The 12027-nt window shown below is 47.4% G+C and overlaps 1 protein-coding gene across 1 annotated transcript in view; it reads left to right on the top strand.

Annotated features, from left to right (window-relative positions):
* LOC103803681 (rhombotin-1-like) overlaps positions 1-6338 on the top strand; it is a 9250-nt gene extending 2912 nt beyond the window's left edge. The window contains exons 2-3 of the mRNA XM_009076254.1: positions 1033-1161; positions 5896-6338. Coding sequence (XP_009074502.1) covers positions 1033-1161; positions 5896-6001 — 235 coding nt within the window. The 3' untranslated portion in view covers positions 6002-6338. The remainder of the gene's footprint in view (positions 1-1032; positions 1162-5895) is intronic.
* The last annotated feature ends 5689 nt before the right edge of the window (positions 6339-12027 follow it).

Here is a 12027-nt window from a genome sequence, read left to right as displayed (position 1 = left end):
AATCGTACGTCTTGAGGCTTATTGCCCCAAGAATATGATTTTTATCATCTTCTGAGCAAAGTAACTGACCACATGTGTATTGACTACAGTATGGGGTGGAACTTGGTTTTGTCAGCCTGTTGCTCCGTGCCCCCATCTGGTTCAGGGCTTTAATGTCTCAGTGGCAAGGTGCCCCTGGCACACTCAGGGGTCTGCAGGGACTCCTCGGAGAAGGAGGCCAGGGGAAGGATGCTGCAGTCTTGGTTGAGTCCCCCGGCAGGAGCTGTAACAGCAGCAGACATCTGGGGAGACAGATAGTGAAAGCCAAGATGAAAATGGCAAAGCTTCCAATGCTGAAGGGCTGTCCTCGAGGACTGGGGAGCTGAAGTGGAACGGCTGAGCATGCTGTTCAGGCCGCTGTGGAAGGGCTTAGCTGGCTCCTGGGAGGGACGTGGAGGCAGGAGGAGGGGAGCACAGCCAGGGAGGAGGGCTTGCTTTCTGAGATGCCTTGCAAAATGCTGTGCACTCATTGCAAGAGAAATTGTGCTTTCTCTTTACAAACAGCGCGTGAGTGGGTTTCTTCCTGAGCTATATTACAGTGTTGCCTGCCAGGGCTGGCAAAGTTTGCAGGACTTCTGTTTCTTGTTGCAAGTGTCTGCCAGCCTATCCCTCTCTCAGGTTGTGGCCAAGCAGAGCAAGCCCATGTGGAGGAGGATGGGTGGCTCCAAGCACCTACCCCGCTGCTACAGAGAGGCAGATAGTTTTTGACTGAAATTTTGTGAGCCCCAAAATAGTGCTCTAAGTGTTTAATGCTTTTGTCTATTAGACAGCAAATTAGCCCTAGGCTTGCAAACCAAATGAAGTTTCATCTCGATGATTGGAGCCTGCTCACCAGGCAGTTTTATCCCAAGTTCCTGCATGCTGGTTGGTCAGTGAAACGGAGACTGCAACTTCTATTTATTGGTGCAATACAGTATTTGATACTGCTAATTACACTTAATTAGTCCTTCCACCATTTAATTAAAATGGCTTCTAATGATTGTGCTTCTTTGGCAGGCTCTTTGGTACCACCGGGAATTGTGCTGCCTGCAGTAAACTGATCCCTGCCTTTGAGATGGTGATGAGGGCCAGAGATAATGTTTACCATTTGGACTGCTTTGCCTGTCAGCTCTGCAACCAGCGGTGAGGACATGGTTATTATACACACAAACACAAACTAATTTATACCTTTGCCCGCAAAATAGGAGAAATGTTTGATCCGTGCTACCTGTCTGGGGCTCACAGCCTGCTGGCGTGGCTTGTGCTGGTTTATTAGGCTGATCTGGGTGATGCATGTAAGTACCTGTAGCCCTTTTAGTGCAAATCCCCTTGGAGCTGCTGGGAGTTGGAGGGGCAGGGGGGAGCACAGACACACAGACTGTACGCAGCACAGCTGCTGCTGAATAAAACAAACTGCTTCAGCGTCCTTTCAGGATCTACCCTCTTTGCAGGATACAGACGATGGAGAATGGACCTCCTCCAGCAGACAGATGTTATCTTGCTTAAACTGGATTTCTGACAGGCTGAAAACTGGGGATGGCAAAGAAGAAGGAGAAAGAGAAGGGACAGGAAGGAGAAAAATACTCTAGCTAAGCCCTCTCCAACACTAGGAACAAATTGCTTTAGTTGTTGTGTAATTAATAGAGGACCTTGGTGGCATAATTTTGAGTGGGACTTGTGTATTTCTGCTGGGTTTCACCTAGTGGAAAATGCACACCTTGGAGTATAATAAAGGGCCATGAACAGTGTTTTCACTTGGACTACCTGTAGCCAGTTGAATATGGGAGGCCTGTGAAAAATCTTCCTAGTACCCTGTTTGTTGATTATTGTAGGCAGAATGGGAGCCCATAGAACCAGACATGATACAGTGTCACTTTCTGATGCACCTGTCCATCCATCTTTATCTAAGATAGACCTGAAACCGCTTGCTGTTCTTACTGCTTGTTTAGACAGGCTGCAGTGACTGCCCAGGGTCCAAGGGCTGTGCTGGGGTTCCTGTTAAGGCTCTGTGGTTGTGTTTCCCAAAGATGCAACTAGAATGCAGTGCTTCACCCCATGGGAAGCTGTGAGAGAGATGACAAAACTTGTGGGAAGATGGAGAACCCAATTCTGTAAAAGTCAAGCTAAAAGCCTGCCTTAAAAATTCACGGCTCGCTCTTGAACAAGTCACAGTGGGATCTCTCATAAAGCAGCCACACATTACGTGTGTGAGTGCAAACCCCTGCCACCTTTTCTCTAAACCAAGGAGACCCTGTCTGATCCTCCTTCCCTGCCCTCTGACGGTGGCTTAGCCCATGGGATGCACGGGGTTGCAGCTTGTTGGTGCCAGAGCATGGAAGAGATGAATCTGGTGAGTCACATGCAGCTCAGGTGGCTTTACCTGGTCACTTACTGAAGGCAGAGGCAGTGTTTGTTCGAAATACGAAACTCCCATTAATACTGTCGCGTCCACGAGCGCGGTGGCAGTGCCGGGGCGGCAGTGACATCTAGTGGCTCTTGGCCTTGGGCTCTCTCCGGAAGCTATGGGGAATCTTTCAGGTGCCCAGTCTTGTTTTGTGGCTCTTGAACATGCTCCTGCCACAGCCATGATCTCCAGCCAGCAGCGTGTGACTGCACAGAGCTGATAACCTCATTCCCCGACGTGCTCCCCCTACATTGCTAAAATCACTGCTCTGGGGTTTGTCTCCAGTCTCAGAAGCACTGCAGGTGCTGCCAGACTCAGCCCTCAGGCTCAGCTCTCTTCAGCCTGCTGATGGAGGCTGGGCAGGAGAGGGGTGTTTCCAGCTCCACACCGATACGAGGGCTGGAGCATTTCAAATGTCACTTCAGCCAGAGGCAAGTCACAGCTCTGGGCTGCACAGGTAGAAGTGCTGGGTTGGCCTTGGAGTCTGCAGGATGAGTATCATCAACCCCCTGCTTTAACTGACTTCTCTCATGGAAAAGCTAGTGCTGCCTAGTTTTCATATTCAGTAATTGCTTTTAAATTTCACCCTTTATTTCAAAGGCTCCAAAGCACCTATCTCCTCCCTCCCTTCACTCTGTGATTGCTAACACTATTACTATGCTCAGTGCAAAGTGTGGTCCTACTCTGCCCTTCAGATAACCTCTACACACTGCAGAGAGCACAGGTAATCCCCCTGTTCTGGCAGAGTCGCGCTTTGATGCACAAGGGATTTGCCCAGTTTGGGAGGAGTTGAGTTGTTCTGAAAGATGGGCTGAGTAGGCAGCATAGAGCTATGTGCAGATTGTTATTTTTGTCTGAGATCAGAGGGCTACAGACTTCTATGACTTATTCTGTAGAGATTTTGGCTTGAAAGGACAGAATGGAAGTGATCCTGTAACAGATGACATTGGATGCTGAACTGAGAACAGTGAGATTAAGTAACCCTAAAGTCAAAATAGCAGAGGTGGATGCCAATACTAGTTCTGAACTGGAAACCCCACCTGAAACCCCTTCCTATTCTTCAGCTATGAAAAGATTTGATGATGAAGACCTTTCTTTAGTTCTCTTCCAACTTACTTGCCCTTCTATAGCAGGACTTTGTGTAGAGTGTTAAATCGATCAGAGCAAAATCTGTAATATTTTTACCAAGTGTGTAGTGTTTTCATTAGCTTCATTCTCTAAAACATCAGGTTTGCGGCAAGTCCTGCATTGCTACTCAGCCTACTGTGCTTTTAACTGTTCTAAAGTCAACATGGTCATCAGAGTGTTGAATAAAAGCTGGTCACTGCTGTAACTGGCTAATACATCAGTATTACAAGGGTTGCAGGAAATCCAGCTGTTTCTGTTGCCATTATCTGAAGTGCACTTTTGCTCAGAAAAAAAAATCGCTCTGTAGAAATGGCAGGGTAGGTCCTGTGCCTGTTTCTCAGCTGCTAATCAGCTGAATGGGCTCTGCAACAGCCCTGCTCTGAGCATGGGGGCTGGTGGTGCAGTCCCATGTCTTGCTCTGAAGAGAGCTGTGGACTGGGACACATGAAACTGGACCTGACATTGCCCTGTTAAATCCTCTGTCTTTAGTAGTGATGAAGCTGATGAGATCCCAGTTTACTGGTGGGTTTGCAGGACTGGCAGGTAGAAAGAAATAGTTGCCTTTCCAGTGAATCAAACCCTTCTCCTAAAACTTCACAGGGTATTAGGGTACCTTTGATGTGCATTTTAGTTCCCATGTGCTCATACATACACACACACACATCTACCACTGCCCTAGTTCTCCATCCCCTCCTTTGGCTCCCCTAGACCCAAACAAGGTTTAGCAAGAGACAATTGTCGATGATGCTGGTGGCAAGAATAATTTTTGCATTTCTCTTCCTGGCAATTTATATGGTGCTTAAGGTAGGGATACATAGCACAAAACAAGCAACTATGTCTGTTATTTATAGTGAGTAAACCTGCTGGTGGGGAACATGGTTTTAGGGAGAGTATGTGCAGCACAGCTTTTAGCATAAAAGCTGTTAATTTAAATAGAGAATAATTTTTAGCTTTTTAATACACAAAAAAAGGTTGAATTTCAGAACTACTAAAGCATGTGCCACAGAAGGAAAGAGATGGAAGGTCTCCAATGAAAGCATATAAAGTGAGAACCAATGCCCAGTTCTCTGTGTACCAACCTGGCAAATTAATCAGCTTATTTGCAGGTGTCCAGTTGGAGAAAACTTGTGCCTATGTTGGACCTATAAAGGAGGTATAAAATGTTCAGTCCTGTTCTTGTGGCAGAAAACATTCAGTTTTACGGAGATGCTCTGCCTGAAGCTGCCTGAGTTACAAATCAAGAAAGCGTTTAGACAAGGAGTAGGCAGTGTTCCTGACAAAGCTCTGCCTGGGAGCAGAGGAAATGGGCATATAAGGTCTGCTAAGTCTCCTGAGGATGGGTCATCTCCTTTGATTAAAGCTCAGTGAATATTTGGCCTCACCAGAGGCTGGTACCTAGCTGTTCCTCTCAGTTCAGAGCTGCCTTGAGGCATAGTTCCCAACCCAGGGTGCCTCTCTGCTTTAGTGACCTGGGGCTGATATCAGACTCAGCACTCGGGGCAGGAAGATGATCTGTCATTGCCCTGCAAGTGTGATGGACAAAAAGCAGCCCCTGAATTGGGTGCAGAGAACATTATTAGTTGTCCAAAAAAGTAAAGATTAGCTTCTGATTCCTGAGCAAGCAGGCAGGGTAAAAAAGCTATTGGATGTCAATTCACACCTCTCAGATCTTATATGTAGAACTTTTCTGACCTTAATGGTCAAATAAAATTGTTAAATATCACAAGTTTCTCTGTCAACTTCAAGACAAACAGAACAATTTACATGGTATATAGAGAGCAGTGCCCTTCGCTCAATGAAGATAAAGGTTAGGAGTCCAGCCACCGGGAAATTTCTATTTATTGTTCAGCACTGTACACAAGGGGGTGAGGAAGGACTTAATAGCCAGTCCTTGCCTGGAAATTAGTGTAAATACTACTTCACCCGAGGGAACTGTGCAAATGTGGATACCAGCAAAAACTTCAAATAGTCTCTGTGTAATATCACCTGCTTGATTCCCGGTTGGAGAGTCAACACCTCTCGTCTGCAGGGGCAAATCTCTCAGCTGCTGCTGTCCTCCTCCCACTGCTGGTGCAGGGCCCAACAGGGACCAAGACCTGCTCCCTAAGCTGCTTCACAGAGCCATGGCCCAGAGATGAGAACTGCTGTGCTAAGGAAAGGGACAGCAGAACCCCAGGGGGTGTGCAGTGAAGGGAAGCGGGGGAAGAAACACGTAGGCTTTCCTGGGGTTTGATGCCAGTGGCAGAGCTAGGCATCTGGTCACTGGAGTCACCCACAGACCCAAACAGACTCATCCTCCCCATGTTCTGACGTCTGCTCATATTTAAATTCTTCTTATCTTCCAGATTCTGTGTGGGAGACAAATTTTTCCTGAAGAACAACATGATCTTGTGTCAGATGGACTATGAGGAAGGGCAGCTGAATGGGAGCTTCGAGTCCCAGGTTCAATAACAGACCCTGCTTCACTGAAGCACTGTGGGATGGGCGCTTGGCCGCAGGAGCAGCGAGGGCGCCTGTCAGCTTGCCTGCAATATTTTTTTAATTCTTGGTCCAGAGAGGACTATATACATTGTAGTACTTTTCCCCCCCAACACAAAGCAGTTACAATTTTAGATGTGCAGTTGTGCCTGCTTAGCTGAGCACTGCATTGCCTGTATGTTTGTGAGTTTTTGGGGTCTGGGGGAGGGCTCTGTACAGTCTGTTTTCTGTATATAAACTGGAACATTTATTTTATGAAAAATGTAATGCGATTTTATTACTGGTGTGAATTAAAAATTATGAATGTTTCCTGGTCATCTTTGCTGTGGTTTGTTCCCCATGTGGCGAAACCCTGTCTTTCCTGTGCTAGGTGTTGAGAAGACTATTAGAAACAGATCCCTGGAAACTGCATGGATCACAGCAGAGGGCAGGATCACACACACCAGCTGGGGGAAATGCTGCTGCAGAGTTAGACATTTCTGCTTGAACCATGTGAAGACTTATGTCCCACCACCTGCTTCCCTATCCAATGGGAGGGAACGAGCTGGGGGCAGGTGATGGCTGGGAACTGTCAGTGTCACTGGCTGGGTCCCACCAAGGCTGCTGTGCCTTGCTGAGCTGCTGGCTGAGAGGCATCTTGCTTTGCACTTCTGTGAATCCAGACAGAGCATTTCCATGGCCAGGAGTGCCTGTTGGCCAGCTAATATGGTGTCTCAAATCTGGTCTGTGAGGAACAGGCTCCCTCTACCCCCCCAAACAGGTGCCTAGGCATTGATCAGAATATTAATTTCAAGGCTTTGATAGGCAGTAGGATTTTCCCATGGGGCATCACTTGTCCTAGGTCAGAGCTGCTGCAAGAGCTGATGTCAGGGTTCAGACATGACCGGATGCTGATGCAGCATCCCTTCTCACAGCCCTTTTTGCTTACTCTGTGCCAGGTGCTTTGACCTCCCATATAACAAAAGCGATCAGATTTGAAGCATCTCCCGGAGAAAAGCTCTGAACTGTGTTCCTGCTGCGATGCTTTGTGCAATGATTTTCTAGGTTATGCAATTCATGTGCAACCCACTGGACTGTATCAAACACATTTCTTTGTATGGTGAGTGTCACTTTAATACAGTGCACCAGTAGCTGTAAAGGATGGCTGCAATTCTATTTATTTTGTCTTCTTGTTTTTTCTTAGATTTACCCCCCTTTCCTCTAATAAATAGACACAGTACATTTTTCTGATGTGAATTAATTGATTGCTGGTCCTGGGTCGCTTGTGTGTGTTCTCTGAATTGCAAATGCCAAATGCATTGCAGCTTGGTGCTGCTCTGCCTGTTGCATGAAGTGCTTTTCTGCACACCTGTGCTGAATAATGGCTAAACAAGCAAAACACGACTAGACACTTAGTATGCTTCAAAATAGTGCCTGTCATCTGAAGCTAACTCAGACATGTAGATTGATTGACTTTTTCTTCACAAACAGACATTTTGCATTGGGAGACCCATTATAAAATGTGTGGCCCCATCCCCTTTTATTCCCATAAACACGGGATAGCAATCAAAACCCATCTATAGCTGCATATGGATAGGTGGTGTTTTAATTGCTGTTCCATTTTAGTGCTTTGTGGGGTTGGGGGAGGTTGTCTTTTGAGAGACTGTAGAGTTGATATGCTTTTTTAGAGGCTACAGGAGGCAGCCATACTGAGGCTATGGAAGGAGCAGCTAGTTGCCCAAATGTTTTGATTCCTTGTTTTGAAATGGGCTGCCAGACAGCTGCTGCCTCTGCCTGTGCTCCGGAGCAACGGCTCCCAGCCTGCCTGTGGGATTTGCTGCAATTCAACACACAATGGCAGCACACAAGGTGCTGTTCTGTAGTGAGGAAGGGAGCAGCAAAACCAAACCAAAACCAACCACTAAAAAAGCTGCAGGGACTATTCAGATTTAGTTCAGATTCTTAAGGAGAGGTTTGGTACCAGCTTAAAAATTGAGACCTTCAATGAATGGTACCTTATAGAAAGCATTTTTCTTTCTTGGCTTAGGTGGAATGAAGTGAGGAGGAAAGTCTAACTTTTCGGAGCTGCTTGACAAATGCCAGCTAATGGCTCTGTGGCTGGCAGATCTCTTGTACATCTCTGGGAAAGCTGCAAAAATAGCACCTCAGAGGGAGGAGAATGCTGGAGGAGAGGGTAGTTTGTGCTGCAAATCCCATCCTACTGTTGGATGAATACAAATGACACTTGGTTGGTGTGAGCTATGTCTTGCTTCATACATGAGTCCCCACGCTGGCTCTATAGGGGAGATGTAGCCAAACTGGGCATGTTTGGATGTGTCTGTTAGTTATACCATGGGCCATGGCACATGCAACGGCATCTTGTTGCCTCCCTGCACTTGCCCTTGCTGTGAAATCCAGGCAGTGCTCCCCCCTGGGGGTGCAGGTACTTCACTTCTCATAGGCAGCCCTCTTGATTTGTCACCATGGCTGTAGATCCAATTCCTGATGCCTAACAAGGAATTTCACAATGCTGTTTCATGCAAAAGCCCCGGCTGGCGGCTGGGGGGGGGTGGGAGGGAAGCCTGGGGCAGGACACAGCTTCTTGCTGCTGAATGGGGTGTGGCAAAATATACAAGGGATAAATTGTCCAGCGTCTGTATCCCTCTTCTCTGTGTCTGTGCAGCACACACGGCCCACCTGCCACAGCCTGTGCCCTGGAGAGCGTTGGATGTGGGATCTCTTTAAAAATAAAAATCCCAGGAGGACAATGCAATCATGAATTTTTGTCTGAACACTGCAAATTTGCTTAATAGAAACAAGTGCTGGAGTGCAGACCTGCTGCTGAATAATCGCTTCCACTCTACGGAGCAGAGTGCGGAAACCTTTTGATGGTGTTATAGTCATCACTTGGCATAAATATTCATTCAAGGAATCAGAGCAGAGTAAATGGCATTTTAGCTGCTAATCATTTAGTATTAGCAGATAGCCTTTTTACTGCTAAAGATAACCACTGCTTAATCAGTTTAGTGACCACTGGCATATAGTATGACATTTAAGCCTGTGCCTCAGTCCCCATGTTGAGGACACAGCTGCTGGTGACCCCTCTGCCCAAGCCTCCATCGTTCCCAATGTCAGCCCAGCAGCTGCCAACTGCACTCAACTGGCTTTAACTTCTGCATTATCTGCCATTTACCTCCTTATCTTAGATCAAAGAGGTATTTTAGGTTCATACTACAAATGTTGAAATCTAGGATCTTCTTTCTTTCTTTTTTTTTTTTTTTTCAGTCAGGGCTAATCGCTGATCACAGCACAGTCTGATTTTGAGATTAAAAACAAGCCAGTATTTAAAGGCAATCAAAATCTTAAGCTTCTTCTCCATTCATCTTTAATGCTGGTGTAATCGCTGCACAGATTCTGGCTCTTCCTCCAGACTTAATTTATTTTATTTTTGGAGTGTGCCCCTGTCTGTCAGAGGGATGTTATACTTCCCTGAGCAGCATTAGCGCTATTGAGCACTCTGCCATCAGCAATCCAGCTCACCCCATTTCATATCTTGCCAAACAAGTTAATCTAATATTAACAGCGGTTTGTTACCTCGCTGTTAGCTTAATTTACTTTACAAGAAATGCAATATTTGCATTTCATCCCTCTGTCATTGGCTTGCAAACGGCGCTTCCCAACGCCAAGAAGGGATGGCTCGCACCATTCGGCGCCAGTCCCTTGACGCGGCGTTGCCTCATGGAGGAGAGGGCCATCACCCCCACCAGGCATTTTCCCTAATTGGCTGGGGGGGGATATGAGGAATTGGAAGGAGGATTTCAAAAGCCATAGAGCAGGTCCTGGAAATGCAATATTCAGATTAGCACAAATACTGCTGCTGCTCTTCCAGTAATAGAGCTGAGCTGTAGACAGGAGTTTTCCCTGGTGGCAAACATATACAGTAAATGTCTTTAGTATGGAAATCAACAGACATATGGGCACAGGAGCAGACATTTGCAACACCAACGGGTTCCTCAGGCTTTCAGGGGGTGCTCCCATGCCAGTTACTGGCACATGCCAGGGTCTCACCAAGGTCTGTCCATCAGCATGGTGAGGACCCTGCACCTCACTTCCAAACTGCTGGGATAGGGGAGCTGGGAGCAAAGTCCTCCAGGCAATTGCCCAAAAGCCACTTCCTCAAATGACCCAAATCCCAGCCCTCAGCAACTCTCAAGACAGGAAGACTCTTCTTCATCAGCCTTATGAAACCATGACAGCTGCAGGGCCTGAGGGAAGGTGGGACAGGTCTGGGGATACAACATGGTGGCTGTAGGTGACATAAGTGATTTTATGGCTGGGACTGGCCTCCCTAGCTTAGGCAATTTGGAATGGCTGCAGGTAGAGATGGCTTTTGCCAGTGAAAGTTTCTGACTTAATTCTTGTTTAGCTCACTCTGCATCCCATTTCTAAACCCTGTCCCTGTTTATGGGGTGGTGGCTTCCCATCTGCTCTAGCAATTGCTGTGTTCTTCTGTGCTAGCAGGCAGAAGTAGAGTTGTCTGCACTGAGTTTTTAATACTATTTACAAATGGGAAAGTACAGCAGTGAGGTGATTCCACTCGTTCTGTCCTCTCACTCCCCTATGTCCCTAGATGTCAGCTTCTCATGCAAAAATGGACTTTTTAGTAGAGAGGGAGGTTGCAAATATTTTTGTAGGGGAGCCCATTCAGTTGTGGGACTGGTCCCTGACCACCTGCCCTGTTGCACCTCAACTCATCAGGTAGCTCCAGCTCCTCTTCTGCTGGGCATGTGCTTCTCTGAGACTCTCCATCTTCTCACTCACCCCCAGGCACAGTGTCTCTTGTGGTGCCCTCTGAGGCAGGGTTGAGTCCCTGATGAAGGCACAGGCTCTGAGGGAAACTTTGGTTTACACAGGTCAGTGTAGCTATCACAGCTTACGGGAACTGAATGACTCTGTCTGTCTGTCTTTCTTGCTCTGGTTTTAATAGCAAAATGCTGAAGGATGCCAAGGATGACTCTGGTCAGGCTGAGACATCTGGTGGCAGCTGCTTTGTGGTTTTTAGTGAAGGTCTTAGAGAACAGGGCTGGAAGCACCAAACCTGCAGAAGCAGCAGGAGACAGAGGTGGATTGAGGCAGAGTATCAGCTGCAGATGAAAGTACTGAATATTGGTAGATTACTGTATGCAATTGGAGGGCAAGGACCCAAACCAGAGGTCAGTTTTGCCACAAAAGCACTCTGAAACACCTCATAAGTAATGTAAATATAAATAACATGAATGGGACAATATTACGCTGGCCACAGCTTTGGGGTCAGCCATCCCAGCAAAACCTCCCCTGAAGGGAGATGATTTAAGCTGCTGCTGCATCACTTGTCCACGATCCCTCCTGATGGACAACCCTCCCTCCCCCTCAGCCTGAGAATTCACTCTCCCTGGGGGTTTTGCCTGTGTGAGCAGTTGAGTGCCAAAGCCAGGGTCTCCTGCACCAGCGTCAGATCTGCTCCCACCTGTCCGCAGCTCAGTTAGCTCAGCACATAAGGACAAATACCACCAAGCAGGCAAACAGGTTGGATGTTGGACAAGAGCCTGACTCAGACTCAGGTACATGCAGGTGCGTCCTCTCTGGGCCATGGGTAATTTCTTCCCTCCAGGTGATACAGGGGAAATGATACAGGGGCTTGGCTGGGTGAGCAGCTTTGAATGAGCTGCAAAACAAAGGTGCTCTGGTGAGGGGAATTGTGATGGCCTAGACCATTACCTGGACTGAGGTTTGCCCCTGGAAGATCTGAATATATGGACTTCTGGAAATTAGTGGGCTGCTGGAAATGTCACCCTTCACCCCCTGTGGGTGCCTGGCAGCCAAAGCCACAGGCAGGACCTTGCTGCAGCCAGAGCCTGGTGCCAGCCCTTGGGCATGGTGTGGCAGCACCAGTGGGCTGTGGCATGGACATGGGCACTTTGCATGCCCAGGACAATGCACAAATAGACATTTAGGCTCCACTGCTGATCAGCTGCATGAAT

This window comes from Acanthisitta chloris, unplaced genomic scaffold, assembly GCF_000695815.1.
Source record: "Acanthisitta chloris isolate BGI_N310 unplaced genomic scaffold, ASM69581v1 scaffold19596, whole genome shotgun sequence".
NCBI lineage: Eukaryota > Metazoa > Chordata > Aves > Passeriformes > Acanthisittidae > Acanthisitta > Acanthisitta chloris.
Note: the sequence above shows the minus strand (reverse complement) of the source record. Positions and strands in the feature narration are given on the sequence as shown.